An 18057-nucleotide genomic window follows, 5' to 3' on the forward strand; every position below is an offset into this window, starting at 1 on the left:
CGGAAGGCGGGAATAATGATATTCAAAAATGTAAAATAAAGATTTTATTTTTCATTAATAAATAATTGTGTGCGGCTTACACATATGAGATTAAAAAAACTCACAGAAGGACTCTCTATGTTTCATAAATGTTGGTGCCTTTTCTACATGGTCTATTCTAATTTCTACCTAATGATATCTAAGTCTGATATTAGTTTATTGATATTAAATGATTTTAATTTACATCTTAAAACAATCCAACGTCAAGTATACTATACAGTTAAATAAACTCTAACATTTATACAATAATATTTTCTATACCATATTCATTTATAGGGAAAACTATCAACCTGATAATAAAATACTGTTATCTCTAACATTATAACGTAATCGGGAAGTATAAAAATCTAGTCAATTATAGATTAATGGTGATTGTATAAAATCTTGGTAAGTAAATTAAATACTACATCCTGTAAAGATAGCGTACAATCCTTTCTTTCATCATCTCCCCTAAGATAAAAAGTAAAAAAATCGAAACTGTTTGAGATTTATTGCAATTAAGACGGCTTACGAAGCATCTTTATACTTAATGAAAGAATCTAACAGTTTGCAAAAATATATGTTACTTTAACCTATTTCTATTTTAGGTGTTTTGCCTCAGTCTTGAAGGAATAGCGTAAACAAAAACATAAATAAGTACACTTGTGATCAAAATAACTATTTATACAAATAAGTAAAGAAAACGCTGGGTTACTTGCCAGAAAATAATTTATTTTGATTACAGGTGCACATAAGAGCCAAAGAAAGCAAATAAATAAAAAAAAATATTTCTACAAGTTATTCAATATTTTTAAGTCTCTTCGAAAATTGGTCTATCCGTTAACTACATTATTGGGAGTTTTCCAGTTTCCGGTCACGTTTTCTATTGCGTCAGTAACTTTTGGAATGAAACTGGTGTTTAGTGTCTGGGGACACAAACAATCGTTTCGTTTGATTTAGTGTTATGGGTTAAGTACGTTTCCTTTTTTTTTCGACGACTTAAAAAGCTATTGAATAATTTTGATAGAAAATTTATTTCTTTTCGTCTCCATTTGGCTTAACGGGTGGTGTTTGAGCCGGTGTTGGATCGTCTTGGAAAAGTGGATTTTTCACTTCCATTTCCCCAGTCTGGAAATGAGAAAAATGATAAATGAGACAGAATTGCTGTGAAATATTTATTCATATCAATTTTCAAAACGTTTAAGCGGTTATTCCAGTTTGACAAATGTAGAATTCTGCTTTCTGTTGTAATGCTCGTACAAAACATTTCGTACAATGGGAAGCACAATAGAACAGTTTATTGCCATCATAACCGTGGTAATAAGTCACTTTTCCAGAAATGGAAGCGAATTACTTTCTTAATTTCTTTGCCAGCATAATTTATGCATAGAAGACGGACTCAGTAAATATTTATAAAAGAGATATTTTATTTTGGTAAGCGTGTAGGTATCCATAACCGCGTGAAAACCGTCTTGTATAATGTACGAAAGTGTAGCCCGAAGATATATTGAGATTGATCCGTTTCGTTTAACTTCCAACATTCGTTAAATCTTTGGTCCGGACCCAAAACTGATAACATCAAATTCAGCTTTCAGATGCCTGACTTTCTATTTTATTGCTTCGATTAAACGACAAGACATAAATCTAAACCTTGCCTTATCGAAAACGATTTGAAAAATATGGTGCAAATACGTACGGGTGCTAGTCCAGGACATTCGTATACGGTGTAGTCACCTTCTTCATTTTCTTCGTCACTGTCGGCTTCTGAAACCGAGCCGTGTCTTTCCCCAGCCGCGGCCCTGCTGTAAAAAAAGAAGAGAAAATGAGCAAAAAGCAGCTAGGTGGAATAAAATTTCGTGTTTACGTAATATGATATGTAATTTACATGCTGATTCCCAGATTGGTGATTCTCCTCAGAGCATCGTTTATTTACGCCAAAACACAAGTTAGTTAGTTGGGGTTAATTTCAGAGGAGTTTACGATACCTCGGATTGGCTTCAAGGGAATAAGAAAAACATTGTTGACTTGTGGTTCAACAGTGGTGTATCATAACAATAAACAACACACGAAAAAGTACATGAGATTATAACTTAGTTTCAGTAAACCAAGTTGTTTTGATATTAATTACTGATCTCTACAGCATCAAAATATTATATTTAATTAATTCGAGCACAAAGCGGAAGTTAATGAAATGATCTAAGGATTGTTGGAATTAATTTTCACAATACCAACCTCTCCATTGCTATGATCTGCTGTTTCTGATGCTGATAGTGATACATTTGTGCTGACTGAGCTAGTCGTCTGTCGCCTGATGGTGATACATCCTTGTTAGGACCTGTGACTCCATACGCTGGATATTCCACATCTGATGCGCTCTTCACGTGTTTCTGCAAACTGAAATAAAATTCTAATGTAAAGTTAAGGCGAGCTAAAATAAAATTGGGAATCAATATGTGGAAAATTTCAAGTCCCTGCGAGTGATGGGTTTTTCAATTTGTGTGATTTATTCTCAGAGTAACAAGAACGGAAATACATAATCAATAAACGAAATAAATAGTTAACATCAGCTTTCAACGGGACGGAATACACATCCGTGATAAAGGTGCTCATTAAAAAGTAATTGTTTTCAAAAAGGACAAAGTTTAGCTCAACCCATGCTTAGACAATTCAAAATTGAAATGATTTTTTTTGCTCATCTGAATATTATTGTTCGGATATTATAAATTATAACCTCGCACAACTTTAAGAAGAATCAATATTAATTTGAAGTGTCAAAGTTCCACTACCCTGTGTTTGAATTTTGTTATTAATAAATGGGTTTTTGCGCCACAGACGTCTAAAAGGGCCAGTAGCTAATCCTTCAAAGCAGGATTAAAATAGCACTTCATTCCCTAGGTATTCCAAGTGGTTACCATAGAAATAACAATTAAGTTTCTATATTTTATAAAAGTGTAATTTTACGGATTTCCATGGATAAATTAGACACGATGATTATCGTTAAATATGTTATGTTGTTCATCATATTTTCTAATTCAGCTTGAGTAATTTGTTAATTTATTATAACTATTTTTACTTTTATTTCTGGGTCATTCGCATTATCTCTTTTATATCATGTACGAGCAAATGTACTTGTTATTGATTTCTAAACCTTTTAGAAAATATTCAATTGAAAGTTACTAAAAACTTATTGGACCGTTTCATTTAATGTTTATTTAATTATTGGGTTTAGAGGAAAATATTTTGATCCCCAGAAGCATGAAGTAATTACATATTATAAAAAACAACCATTCAAAATTAAAGTGAAGGTGAACTTTTGGCTAGTCCGCGTCATTGTCTAGCTACAAAAAGTAAATATTCCAACCACTATTATCCATGACAATATGATTTATTAGTGCTGTCATGTTGCCTTAACGGTGGTATTATAACCCATTTGTAGTATTTATGCCAGTAAATGATAATGTGATGATCCTATAACAAATTAGTTTGTAATTTCCATAAGCATATCAATGGCATGCTAATTTGGGGTGAAACGAACAAAGACCTGAAATCATTCAATTTTATTTTCTTTAAAGGTTAAAAACTAAATATTTCTTATAATAACCATAAAAATTCTAATTGCATTTATAGCTATAAAATGTGCAGCGAACACAAAGAAAATTTCTGCACCCATTTTCCTTGTTTTTATTTCCGCTCTTTCTATCCTAAAATATTTGATAATTTCAAACGTTTTACTAATAAAAATTAATAAAAGGTTCAAAGTTTTGCTACAATTACAATAAGCTTCAATCTTGACCCGGCGCATCCACCATTGTTGTCTCTTAGAAAATTTAATTTAAAACTAATTCAATTTAGCGTTCAAACGTGGAACTTTTTACACTAGAAATGTCCGCAAAAATTAGTGTTTTTATCTACTTATCAAAGCGTTTTACAAATCCAATTATCAAGACGGATCAACAGCACCGGTAATTACATTATAATGCGTGTCTGTGGGAAAATGTACAATGGCGCATTGTGGTAGAGAATACAAGAAAATTGTAAAATTTTCATCACATTGTACTTCGTCTGAGCGCGTGTTTCTAAATTGGTCATTTAAGTTTTAATTAATTTATTCCACTTTTTACCGGCGGGTTGAGCATATTGAGAAATATCCTAATCTGTTGTAAATTTTGTATAAACAGAATTTAGAAAATGTTGGTTTTCAATTAATTTAGTTTTACAGAATTAAGACAATAAACTTGAAATCTTCTTCATAAATAAAGGAATTAAGATTGATCATGGACGAAATTTTCATGGAAAACTACTGATATGCTTAGATATAGGTAAAACACAAATCTTCTAACACCCAAAGAAAATGTTGTTGGTTTTGCAGCAATGTGTACGCAAAAAATTAGCTACGCCAAGCTTTTAGTTTGCACTTCTTCTACTCGCACGATCTGTATTTAAAACTTGAGAGTATTATCCCACAAAATCGATTACATTTTGTTCATTATACCTATAGTTTGAATAATAATACCCTTTTATTATACATTTATCACGTAGTATCGATTAATAGGTACTTGATGATTATTTTCCTTAACAACATAATAAATTCACTCAAAAACTATAGGAAAGCTTTAAACAACTTTGAAGAAAAACGGATTCTAAACAATAATGCAGGATAATGCCTTACATGTCTTGTGTCATATGATAGATACCACTTTTCATACAACTTAAGAACTCGATCACATTTTGAAACATGAGGGCGCGGGAAACCGCGTGCTACGTTTCCCATGAGTTCTCGCGGCAAACTGACGTCTGACGGTAACGGCAAGCACACAACTTCATAATGCCATGCTATTTGGTTCTTTACAGCTCCAGGATCGCAGTCCGCACTAACTTCGACCGTTTCGTACTTTCCAGTAGCTCAGTTAATTCTTATTAATTTATTGTGTTGAATTAAGTTTAGGTCCGCCGTAGTTTGCCTGTCACCACAGCTTAATTTTATTGTTTGTAATAAAGCATAAAAATATTCGGTCTCATAATGAAACTCGGCTCGGATCCTCGGATGGAAGGTGTAAGATGCATACAAAGAGGAGTTTGAGACTTAAAAATAATCGATCGCTCATAAATAATGGACTAGGAACAAGCTCAATGGGGAGAGACGAATCGGTTTAGTTAATTGAAGTCAAAAAAAAATCACTCCAAGTATTGTGATAATCTTGAATTGATATCGAGAAAGTCTCGGTTTGGTAATAATTTAGAAAGCTTTTATAAAATTACTTTGTGTACGTGAAGTTTACTACTGATGGCACTAGAAGTTAAATATTAACATACGTATAAGTTGAAAACTTCATTTATTAATTGCCTGCCAAGTTAGTTTGCTCTAAAATATCACATCCAAAGTGATTCGATTAAGTTTCAGGAAATTAACTTATTTTTAAATGGTAACCAAGGGCAAGACCAGCTAGCATGCAATATTTAAAAAATCGTCAATAAAAAAATTATGATTCAACAAATAGAATTTTAACTTAAATAAATATAACAAAACGGACATTTAAACAAATTTATTTTAACTGTTATGCTTGATCCACTTAGTAGTCTATTTTTTCTCAAATGAACGTTAAAATAAAATCAAGGCAAGTGACCCGACTTCGTGGTCCCTGAACTTAAATCCACTTGAATTCTTTCCGTGATCACTGTTGAGATCAAAGAACAATGTTGTTTAAATACAATATTGAGGCCTTTGTAGAATTTTTTTAGAAGAATCGACCTTCAAGAAACTTGACTGCTTTACAAGACATTTTCTTTCAGAACATTGTCGTATGGAAAAAAAGTATTTTAATGGGTCTGAGTATTTTAATAAACCAACTTAACAACAAAACTTTGTCCCATTACCTCTCACTCGCTTAATAGCGCAATGCAAGTTTCCAAGTTCTGTTTATTGGCGAAAGGATAGGTAATAATATGACTTGACACATACAAATAAATTTAAAAAGTAAAACCATCTTGTCCTTCAATGCACGGTCAATTTAACATTTTCAGTAGCTTATTGCCTGAAAATCAAGGCATCTTTATATCTCAACTTTTTATCGCCGTAAATATTTCCCCTCGGAAATATTTCATATCTAAATGTAAAGAAATAAATATTTGAAAGATAGGAACATCAAAAAGGTCTAAATTGACTTTGTCAAAGCTCGTTTTCTCCTCTTTTAAAATGTAATGGTGGCTTTTCTCACTTCGATATTGATGTTAAATCATGCACAAAACTCATTGTGAAATGTTGAAAGAAATATTCAAATACACAGGTAAAATCAATATTTTGTAAGAGTGAACGTGGAAAAATTCTGATGTATTTCAAAACAAACTATTCGTAGTTATGACCCTATTGGATTTTATTATTTCTGAGTGGAGCGGATACGATTCTTCCGTTTAGTGCAGTTATAATTTTTTTGCTTTTATTTGTTCAATAAACACAAATTCATACAAATGATTCCATTTGTTTCCGGATTACAAAGTTACCCGGCGCATCCACCATTTTGCTAAACCATGAAATAAATAAATATTATACAGGTTTGAATGAGCTGCCCAATTTTTTTTCCGTCAATATGAAAAACTACATTCGTTGAAAAGCACGAACCGTTGCGGTTTAATCCATTACATGTATCTTTATATGTCCCAGATTAAAAGCTTTCCTGCAACTTTTTGCTTTGAGTTCTAGCTAAAATATTTGGTATATTATTAGCGTAGTAAATAATAATGTGAAAATGCATTCGTCTTAAAATGTAGATTTTTTTACTTCCGCATTTCCAGAAATTTTAGATCCTGTCGCAGACGCACGAGAATCCAAGTAAGATGGCTTTTGTAAAAAGACACCCAAACGATTAAAAACACAACATGGAAAGTCTTTTAGACGTACAGACACGGGGTGCTTGTGTATGGTGAAAGGATGTTCCATGTCGTTTGCGTAAGTCGTTTTGAGCTTTTTTCCCCTCGAGAACTTTTATAGTCTTATTAAAGTTCAACAAAACAAATCAAAAGTTGTAAGAAAATTTAATTAACTCCTGATCGTGACGGTACAACAGTTGCTCTGTTTCTCCGAAACTATCGACAAAATTACGTAATACAGTTAACCTTCAATTGTTGAGAGCTTTAATCCTGGCCTTATTGCATTCCCTACAGATCCGGAGGAATGCCGCTTCGCATTATATTGATGGCTATATTGCTTAAGCTTAGTAATTTGAAAAATATTAAGACTTTCGCGTCGATGTTTTAGCATGAAACAAGTAAATAAATGGGATTTACCTAAAGCATCCTTTAGAAAGCAGCACTTTGTGGGCGGAAATTTCGTCTTTGTCAAAACCACAAACAAGTAAAACTAAATTGAATTCAATAAATTTATCCATGATCCTTTAATCCCGCTTTAATCGAATCTGTTCTCTGAAGGATTCACCGAAAAGAAAGAGTTCAAGAGTCTAATGGATTACACCCAAATTAATAAAATAAATGGCCTGGAGGAGTCTTTTATATACTATTCTTGAATAATGTATTTATGTACAAATGGAGCGTTAAATTTTACTTATTCAACATGTACACAAGGGTCAAACTATATCACGCTCGGCAACGTTGATAAGATTCATCTAACATCTACAAGCTTTTACTCAACGTCAAGAAGGAAGATATACAAGCGGTCTATAAATCAGATTGCACTGAGGTTTCCTTATTTTCTGCTTTTTCGTTATGATTTATTACGTGTGTAATAAAGTTTCATGATGTTTTCCAGGTGAGCCACTTATTGGTTTTTAGAATTAACAAAGAATTATCTTCTATAAAAGCATATAACAAAAAATATAAATAAGATTGCTTGTTGTAACATTTTTTCCGAGCTTTTTTCATTTCGTAATTCCGGTTTAATGACTGGAAATTTATCGTGCGCCACCTACTTCACCAATCTACCAACATAATTGCCTCGACAAAAAATAAAGATAAGCTCCAACATTGCTGAACTAATAATTTATTTACATTGCTAGCGTGTCATGAAAGGCACAAATTCCAAATCAATGCGATCAGTCTTGTACGAAATTACCATTGCTCTGAGATTGAATAATGGATTTGGCTTTATTAGGAATTTTTTAAGGGGATAACACTTCAAAGGGAAAATTCTATTGTTTGCAATAGTGAATTTAGTGTGAAAAGTAGAAATTTACGTTTCCCCTGCTTCGTCCAGATTCCCGCTGAAACTTATGCAACAAAAAGTTAATTAACGCCCCGTGCATATAAAGTACTTTTTGACGTTGATTGATAAAGCCATTTCATTGGAATTATTATAAATAAAACATTGTATAAGCTCAATTAGTCTATGAAAACAGTTTTTTTCGTAATGTCTGTTAAAAATTAGAAAGTATAATAAAATGTTGTTTATGATAGTTACAAACTTAATGCAGAGTTAAAACGAAACTCTCATTGTTTCCATAAAATACTAAAAATAAAACTTGATTTTTTACAAAAGTTTTAGTATTTGATGGATATTTATGAAACCGAATCAGATTCAAAGAAAACTGGTTCATATATTTGTCTGTGCTTTTGTACAGCACTTCAAGCATAAAATGGACTTACTAAAAACTTTCGAGACAATTATAAAGTAGCTCGTCATCTGCAGAAATCCAAGAATGTCGGCTGTCAAGACATCCTATTTTATGGACATTCATTTAATTTGATAAAATCACATTTTTAGTGATAGAATTTGCAGTTATTAAGACGTGCTAACTTCAATATGCAAAAATAAGAAAACAGAGTATTATTATCCAGGTATAAGGCTTACACCTACGTGATAATCTTACTACTTCTCTGGATTCCAGTTTTCTTTGAGCAACTGAAACCGCACACTCCAAGTTCGGTACATTTAGAAGTTGTAACTGGAAGCAAGACTGTAAACTGCATGCTCAGAAAATATTAAGACCGAATATATTTTCTTTACGCGACATTAATCTGCAAACTTTTTAACATAAAATATGTAGAATATGTCTCTAAACTTCGAGTTTAAATGTAGGTCAGAATTTCTTAGTTTTTTTAATTTTTTGTATTACTTTTAAATTTATTTTTATTATACCTGTATCATAATCCTAAATTAAAACACGCAAAAGCGTGCAAAAAGGGGTCTTTAAAACACTAAAGCTTTAAAGTCGTCTAGGTAACAAGAAATCGTGAAATGTCAGGACCAATTTTTATTTATAATATAAACATGAAAATTACAATTACTATTGTTTGAAATTTCCAAGCCCGCCGCTTTAAGCTGGTTACTGTTGTTTGTTGTTTCTAAATCATAACTAGAAGAAGTTTTTTCATTTTCATTCTTCTGTTGGACGTCCATAGCTTTTGAAGAAGTTGATTTAGCAACCGATGTGATCAGAACAGCAGCAATGCGTTTGGAAACAACTATTTTGTTTAAAGTGGATTCTTCAATGTAGCCACTAGCCACACTCGAAGATTTCCATCTCACCTGACGTTTCAACTTATCGATGCCACCACTGTTTGCCATAATCGTATGAAGTTAGTCGGAAAACATGACCAGTATATTTCTTGTTCTGCATGTTTTGCTAGCCTTTTAATATCTTCACTCATTTTCTGAACGGATTTTTACAAACGTGAAAAAATGTGCTTAACAACGTAAACAAACAATTGCTTGCTAACCGTCTCTACGAAAACGATTCACAAACAACCTTTGATAATTTTATTGGGTGAATTCACAATTTTTCAATGCTCCTTAAGGATTGTAAATGGATAGGTATAATAAAAAATAGCGTATAACACTCGTTTATAAGCGCCTTTAAAACACTTACGCCGTTTAACGTCGTGCGTGTTTTAAAGGCTTGCTTATAAACTTGTATTATAATATACTATTTTTATTTTTAAAATTGTTCTCTATTCAATTATGAGTGAACACCAATATATTACCAATTTTTTTCTGCAAAATTATGCAAGAATCAGTTAAAAGCTTTATGGAATTCTTGAAGTATTTTTCATTAAATGTTCTTAGGTCTCCGTGATAAATGCAATATCTCGAATTTCTGCAGTCAGAAAAGAAATTAGTTAAATTCTTCAATGACATTTTAACACGAACGTGACAAAAATTCAAGTAAGCAATCACTCTGGTGCATTTAAAAACATATCAATTTATCTTCTTTAATTCTGAACCATTCAATTAAAATTGGAGCTTTGGAAAAGTAAAACTAAGACTCCTTTTAACTAGTTCGATAAAAACATCTACGCTGAGAAAAGTCTTTCGAAATTCTCCCCTTTCTGTGAATCTATTCTATTGAATACAACGAGCCACCCGCACCGGTTCTTTGGTTTAGATTTTATTCAGAACGAACTATTTGTGGTTTCCAAGTTGTGATTACTAATTTAACTCTTGTGAGTCTTGTGAAAATAATTAAACTCTAAACAATGAGATCAGTAAGCAATTATGAACTTAAATAAATTTCTGTAGTGGTAACAAGAGTGTGGCAAACTTTATTTATCTAACTAAGTTTATCTGACTGTAAATGGTATAAATGGTCTCAGGTAAAACTACAGCTGTAATCTTAAGTTGCCAGTGATCCATCGGCCTTTAATCTTTTTTTTAAATTTATGTGAAAGAAACTTTTCAACATCTGAATGAGATTGACCTTTGTGAAAAGAAAAAGTTTCCGAGTTTGTTCATTATTTATTTATTTCGGTTCTTTTGTTATTATATAAAAGATTCATTGTTGAATCAAAGCTGATCAATCTGCGCCTAACCGACAAAAATTTTCATATTTTAACACTGCAATATTTAGGTCTTAAATCTATTTAAAAATTTACATTTCAATCTGTGATGGACTCTCCCGTATGCGACAACAAAATGACCATTTAAAATTATAAATAGGGTAAAAGCAAAAGTTTGTAAACTGTCATTTATGCTGCATAGTTCTCCACTAGATAGAAGTAACGCAAAAATGTTAAATATTAAAGTAAACATTATCTAAACATGTTAATGCTCTTGTAAAGTGAACGTATATCTTAATTTCTCTTAAGAATTCGGAGTTTGAAATGTTATTCAACAAAATGGGATACATTAAAAATCACTTATGGACAGTTACCTTCTGACACCCATCTGAACTAACAATCTTTTATTCACGTTATTCAAAAATATTCATGTCACACATTTCATCCCAAATGAGCATTTTGAAGGAGTTTTTGTTCTACACGGGTTTAAAATTGCCGCTTCGAGTTTCGCTTACATAAAGTTTTATCACTTCAAAAATACGTGCCGCTTATCTTTCATTGATTATTCGAGTGAGAGTGGGGCAACATAAATTGATCCATGCACAGGGCATGCTTTGAGTGTGGTGCCGACTGTTGATAGCAACGCTTGTCAATTACTGTTACTAATGGCACTGTGTCAAATGAAAATGGCGTTTAATCCCAATGGTAAGACAACTGTTTATTTGCTAATTCATTCATGTCTTGCACGTCATAGAGATAAGTGTGTTGGCGTGATTTGACACATCTTCTTTCCAGAGCATCAGCATCTGCGTTACAACCCACTAAAAGGGGAATGGGTGTTGGTATCTCCACACCGCGCTCTAAGACCATGGAGTGGCCAAGTCGAGACACCTCCTCTGGAAGTTGTCCCAGAATTTGATCCAACTAATCCTTTATGTCCTGGAGTTAAACGTTCATCTGGAATAGTAACTCCACAATACACATCCACTTATGTCTTCACTAATGACTTCCCTTCCCTTTTAGAGGAAGGCCCCGAGCCTCCTGAAAGTCAAGATCCTCTTTTTCAAACTAAAACTGCCAAAGGCACGTGTCGAGTCATTTGTTACCATCCACGATCCAATGTTTATTTCACCTCCATGTCTTTATCTGAAGTACTCGCGATAATAGATGAGTGGATACGTCAAAGTCAAGAATTGGGCAAAAAATATGATTGGGTACAAGTATTTGAAAATCGAGGAGCGATGATGGGATGCTCAAATCCTCATCCTCATTGCCAAATTTGGGCTTCAAACTTCATGCCAAACGAAGGCAGAATAGAGGAGCAACACCAAAAAGAATATTATGAGAAACACGGACGACCGTTGTTACAAGATTACGTTCAACGAGAACTAGAAAAGAAAGAACGGATTGTTTATGAAAACGAAGAATGGTTGATTGTTGTGCCTTACTGGGCTGTTTGGCCGTACGAAACTTTAGTCCTGCCCAAACGACAAGCACAGAGGTTCACAGACTTAGACCAAAAACAAAAAGAGTCATTAGCACAAGCCTTGAAAGTAATCGTTGCAAAGTACGACAACATTTTCAAATGCAACTTTCCATATTCCATGGGATGGCATGGTGCTCCTACAGGAACCAGATTCCAGGAATCAATCCCGTATTGGACCTTCCATGGATCGTACTATCCACCACTGCTGAGGTCTGCGACTGTTAAAAAGTTCATGGTAGGATATGAAATGTTAGCTCAAGCTCAAAGAGACCTAACACCGGAAACTGCAGCTGCTGTTCTTCGAAAGCAGCCTGAAACTCGATTTTCAGACAAGTAATTTTGCACTGATAAATTGTTAAATAAAGTTATAGGATCGCTTTTATTTGCGTTTAATTAATTAAATTAGATTCTGTCAAACTTAATTTAAAGTATAACCACAGCTGTGAAAATTGGAAATGTTGACTTCAGGTAAATACAAGAAAAACAAATATAATTTGAATCATGAAACTTTTGGAAAAGTTTCATAATCGTGCATGAAATTAATTAATGGAATTGATTTTCACGTCAGTTGTAGGTACAAAGAAAACAAAAAGTTTAAATTTGCTCAAAAAAGTTGGAAGAGGGTAAAACATATTTAAATTGTTAGTATTGACTGACAATATTCAATTTATCAGGCTCTCAGGTTCTCTCCATTTCAGATTGGCAGGTTTTTAAATATTTATTTTCTCCGTTTCTGTTAGTTTAGTGAATTCTTAGGTCTACGTCGATACGCTACAAGTACTTTATATTATACAGACCTTGACAAAGCACTTAATTGCTTAAGGTAAATTTATTGGTTGAGTTTATCAAAAATTACAACTAAATATGGGTCAAGAGTTTAATTTTTTAATGTAATTTTGTGATAATATATTCATAATACTGTTCTTACATTTTCACAGCCTAACCAAATGTTTTTTTAACTTGAAAATACGTCTTTTGGAAGAATATGCATTAGTTTTATCAATATTGGTAGTAAAAGACTACAATGTGTTACACCAACACCACTTAAAAATTAATATCGAGACTGTTTACAGTCAAAAGATGTGTGTTACATCTTATTTTCAAACCTTAATGAGTTCTTTTGAAACAGCAAACAAATAGAATGAATTTCAAAAACAAATTATAAGTCAAGTACTGAACAACCAACTTTTCACTCTATTCTTCATTCTTTCTTTCGTACATTGCATTTTACTTACTTGTACCACCCAATTCCAACAGCAATTAGTCCAACAGTGGCAGCAGCGCTAATTCCAGCCACCACAGCAATTATGTAAAGTCCTGCTGACTCGTTAGTCCCCATTTGTGGTTGGACAGCCACAACTGACACTTGATCATCTGCATGAGTTTTTCCGTGTGTTATTTGACTACTTGGACCTGCTGACGTTTCGTCACTTCGGTGGCTTAGACGAATTTTATTGTCTTTTAGCTTTTCCAATTTTGATTTAATTTTCTGATTCCCTGAAATCACAAAATATAAATCTGCGGTTTGTATTAATGATAAGATAAATTAGCGTCATTTTACAAAAAAAAATTAGATTTTGTTTCCAACATGTGGGTACTTAGTTTGGTGGTTAATCAATAGATGTTATCTAACTCATACAAATTTATGACGCAATTTCTTTAATAAATATATGGCATTAGTACCGTTATCGCTGTCGACGTTTTGAAAGAATCTGGCGTCTGACGGTGGGTACGCAAATTGACTTGGATCATCGACAACTTCAGCGTTTTCTATCATTCCTTGGACAGGAAACGATTCTTTTTCATTAATTTCAGTTGGGATGCTTTTCATGTGATGATGTGGTGATTCCGCCTCATGTACGTGTCTTTCATTCGGTGTACTGTCTTCTTTTACTTCTTCTCCAACATCACCATCTTCTCCGAAACTGAAGTCATCTTCGTGAGGATAAGGTCTTACATCATCTAATATTTGACTGTTAGGATATCTATAATTGAATCTATCAATTTTTCGGGCGTTTTCAAGGTTCTTATATTCATCATAAGCGTCATCAAAATTCCGCGAATTGTAGTAAAGAGGAAGATCATCTTCATTCTTTAAAGAATTCGAGTTTTGATCCAAAAAATCTTGGAGTTTTTGGAATTGTTCTGGAAGCTCAAAGCCAAAATCTTGTTCCTTCTTTTTATTACCCCAACTATCGAACTGGGGCTTCTCCCAGGGCCATCGCCGATAGTTTTCGTTATAAAAAGAAATGTCGTCACCATTTTCTAAGCGTGGTCGTTGTTCCTCAGAAGACAAATCGAATTTCAAATCTGGAAAGAGCAAAAACAATTAGAATTGGATTTCAATTAAAGTTTAATTAATCTTTTGTCGGAAAGGTCATGGTAAGAACGTGATGATAAAAGAAAAAGTGTTTAATTAAATTTCTTAATATAGAAATACCTAAACTAATTTTTGGACGATCCATTTGTTGAAATCATTAAGCACATTTCTTTCGAAATGTTAAAAGAAGCTTAAATTTAAAAAATAAAACAGAATACATTTTCGTTTTAAAGAATGTCAAAGAAGGAATTATGATCCTGACTGTTTTATTTTATAATTCGTTCGTATATAAATCTCAATAGAATAAGAATTAGAAAAAATCCGTCTGCAGATACACATCATTAAAGACTTGGAGAAGCTCTCTCGTTTGGTAACGTTCTTCCGTTTTGTAATTAGTTTTCTTATCCGAAGGCGTTTTCGTTACACTGTTTTTTGAGATCAGAGTTAAAATAATTTCACAGATTTTTCTTCCTCTCAGGAAAAGGAGACAAAAGTAAATATAAGGAAATAATTTAATTACTTCTACGACTGGTTAATTCTAAATTGAAAAATTAATGAACTATTAAGCGCCATTTACTTCTCAAATTTAATTTACATTGCAAGTAAACCTGTCGTTAATGTAAACAGTGTTTCAACATCAAATACAAAATATGTACTTAAAACAAAGCTGTTCGCAACAAGAAAAACAGATTTACAGTCTACAATTCCTCCTTTACTTTGCTTGATTACGAGAGATACGGCGTCAGACCAGGCAAACTTAGCAAGAAATTATATTCAGGATGTAAACAGTTTGAGACGGTGTTCGAACCAACTTTATAGCATTAGAAAGAGCTTTGCGGCAGTAAAACACGTCATTTGTGAATTAGAAAGTCAATAGGAAAATCACGACCGTTGCATTGGATGCTTGAAAAGTTTTAAAATGGATGTAAAAACCAGTGGAGATTTTATAGAAACTGAGTAACTAGGTAAAGTTAAGAATCCTCTCTGAATTTTATGCCATTGGCTGGGTATTCTACGAATGAGATTGTTTCCAGGCTGCTTTGCAGGATATGCTGCTAGACGAAGTTTCAGCTAATACTGTATTTGTTTTTTTAATTAAAAAATGGATGATTAATCAGTGATGTACTCCGATTAAATACTTAACCGCCCAAAAGTGCCCATAAAATAAATAAAATATTGGTATTCGTTTTTAACGACCTATTTATTTTTATACCCATATAATCTACTGGTAATAGGTCCGTAATAAAAAGACAAGGCATTAAGTATAATATTCAAATTTAAGTATCTAGGCGCACTTTTATAATACGAGGTTTTGAGGTTTTCAGACAATACTTATTAAATGAGGACGTGGTAGTTTTATCGAGTAATAAAACGTTTACTAGTTCATTGCTTCCAGAAAACTTTTATTTTGATTATACATTCATGAATGAGTTACCTAGTTCAAAAATAACAAGAAACAAACATATGTTTCTTAAAAATAGCACCCAAAAGAAAATCAAGTGTATTCAAGCGCAACAACTTGATGTTTGTGGTGTTCCATTATCACAAAATACATCCGGCTCAAATAAAATATACAGTGATAATGACGAAATGTGAATTACACATGCTCTATACTTACAACCTTTTATTACTACATACAAGTAAAAAGTCTTTAATAAAATCTGATAGAGAAGTTTAAAAGTAATAAATGTGTCAACAAAAAACATCTTTGATAAAAGCACAAGCTCTGTAAAAGTTTCGATGTGCTTTTATGAATGTTGTCGAAGTGGGTATTAACTTAAATTAATACTCGTCGCATCTGTTTGGAAAAAGTATGAGAAGTTGTTGACGATGAAAAGAATCAAGCTTTTACTTACTTTTTAATTTCTTAAATGTCGAAGTTATTACGTTGCAATTTACTGTTCTTAATTTCGAATATTAAATCGCCCGAAAAACCATTTTTGTTGAAATTCTTTATTTATTTTTCCACTTGAAAACTTCATGTTATTTATTGTTTCAACTGGATTGCCCAAAAATAATAACAAATTTAATTCATTTGATTGATCTTCATCGAGCTGGTACCTTTAACATTAATTGAATTATTGATGTTATATAAACACCAAAAAAAATTATTATTCCTTGTACTTTTTTTCCTAGAGATATTTCGCTGACGATTCAAGAAACTTTTTGTTCTTCCTAAATATGTAATACATTAGAAACTCGATCTTTCGGATCTGCCACAAAATATTATTCGAGTTATACTGAGAAAATCGAGTTTCCATTGTAACTCCATTTAAAAACCTAAACTATAATATATCCATACGTAAAAACCCCAGGTTTAAATGAGAGCCAAAAAAATTACGATTTAGCCAGAACGGTTTAAAGAAAAAAATACAATATAAAATAAATATTTGGATTAAACACAAACAGCACGTTAAATTATACAAATAGAAAATCTGATATGTAGAATTGTGATCAATAGACACTACAAAATACGCCCTAGTACACCATTCGGAAATCTTCTATTATGCATGCTACATTTGTTTAGCATTTTTTTGCAGTAATACGAATATAATTTATTATTCTGGTAACATGTGTTTTATTGTCCCAAGTTATTTAAACTATTTAGGTATCTTTATAATTTAAATTTTAGGCGTTTAAAGTGTAAGTGACCGCAACGATATAAAATAAAAATGGTACAAAACCGTTCCTCTCAACAATATGTCTCTTCGTTCAAATGCATTTTTATTAATTCGTTTATGAATTAACGAAATGGCATTTATTATTTGCAACTAATTTTTTGTTTCGGAAGCTTTTAGTTGATTAGACATTTAAACGACGAGGACACATATAATATAATAGCAGCAATTAAAAATAAAGTATAAAATAAGTTGACACTTTGAAACATAAAACGAAAATCAGCCTTCAACAATCAGAAAATGTATAGTATTATAACAAAACAAGAACATTTAAATTACATGAAATCTAAATATTTAATTAAATGAACAATCGCTCCGAAACCGAGAGACACTCTGTGGAAAGAATAAAACCTGATCGGTTTGGACTTGAAATTGAATATTTATTGCTTCGGATCTTTGGCGCTTTTTTTGTCGTAAAACTATTAATACTTATTTTACAGTAGGTTCGATATTACAGTGAAAAACGTGAAAATAACTTACCCGGATAAATTTCCAGATCCCCGGAAGCACAGACACTACATGATACGACGATGACAATACATATGAAGGTGAATTTCATATTGTATTTTTCCTGTCGTTTCAGTCCATATGGTTTCACAGTCCTGCCATTTTTCCAAGTAATCAATAGGATACCCAACATGCCATTGGGCGACGCTACCGACGTCACAGGAGGTGCTAAAATTCCCAGCTAGTGAACTGACTATTTTCATTGACTGAACAAAACTGACACAACCATTACAACTGGAATACGCACATGCGCCCTTACTTTATTATTGACACGCAGTATTGCTGATAAATATCAGGATGTGAACCACAGTTGCTGAAAACTGAAG

At 32.5% G+C, this 18057-nt stretch overlaps 2 protein-coding genes across 2 annotated transcripts; one reads left to right on the top strand and one right to left on the bottom strand.

Moving 5' to 3' along the window:
- Positions 1-29: 29 nt before the first annotated feature.
- LOC148179200 (uncharacterized) lies at positions 30-17964 on the bottom strand. The gene is made up of 6 exons (XM_088030061.1): positions 17705-17964; positions 13910-14536; positions 13462-13723; positions 2251-2412; positions 1715-1820; positions 30-1146 (listed from the first exon to the last, which is right to left on the bottom strand). Exons 1-6 carry the CDS (start codon positions 17862-17864, stop codon positions 1051-1053), a joined length of 1413 nt encoding a protein of 470 aa, XP_087886187.1. The 5' UTR covers positions 17865-17964; the 3' UTR covers positions 30-1050.
- Positions 11332-12606, top strand: Galt (Galactose-1-phosphate uridylyltransferase). Its single transcript, XM_088030062.1, has 2 exons — positions 11332-11445; positions 11536-12606. The coding sequence occupies exons 1-2, from the start codon at positions 11406-11408 to the stop codon at positions 12561-12563; spliced, it is 1068 nt and encodes a 355-aa protein (XP_087886188.1). The 5' UTR covers positions 11332-11405; the 3' UTR covers positions 12564-12606.
- Positions 17965-18057: the final 93 nt, after the last annotated feature.

Source organism: Gnatocerus cornutus, chromosome 2 (assembly GCF_029298725.1).
Source record: "Gnatocerus cornutus isolate USDA-ARS CGAHR chromosome 2, icGnaCorn1.1, whole genome shotgun sequence".
NCBI lineage: Eukaryota > Metazoa > Arthropoda > Insecta > Coleoptera > Tenebrionidae > Gnatocerus > Gnatocerus cornutus.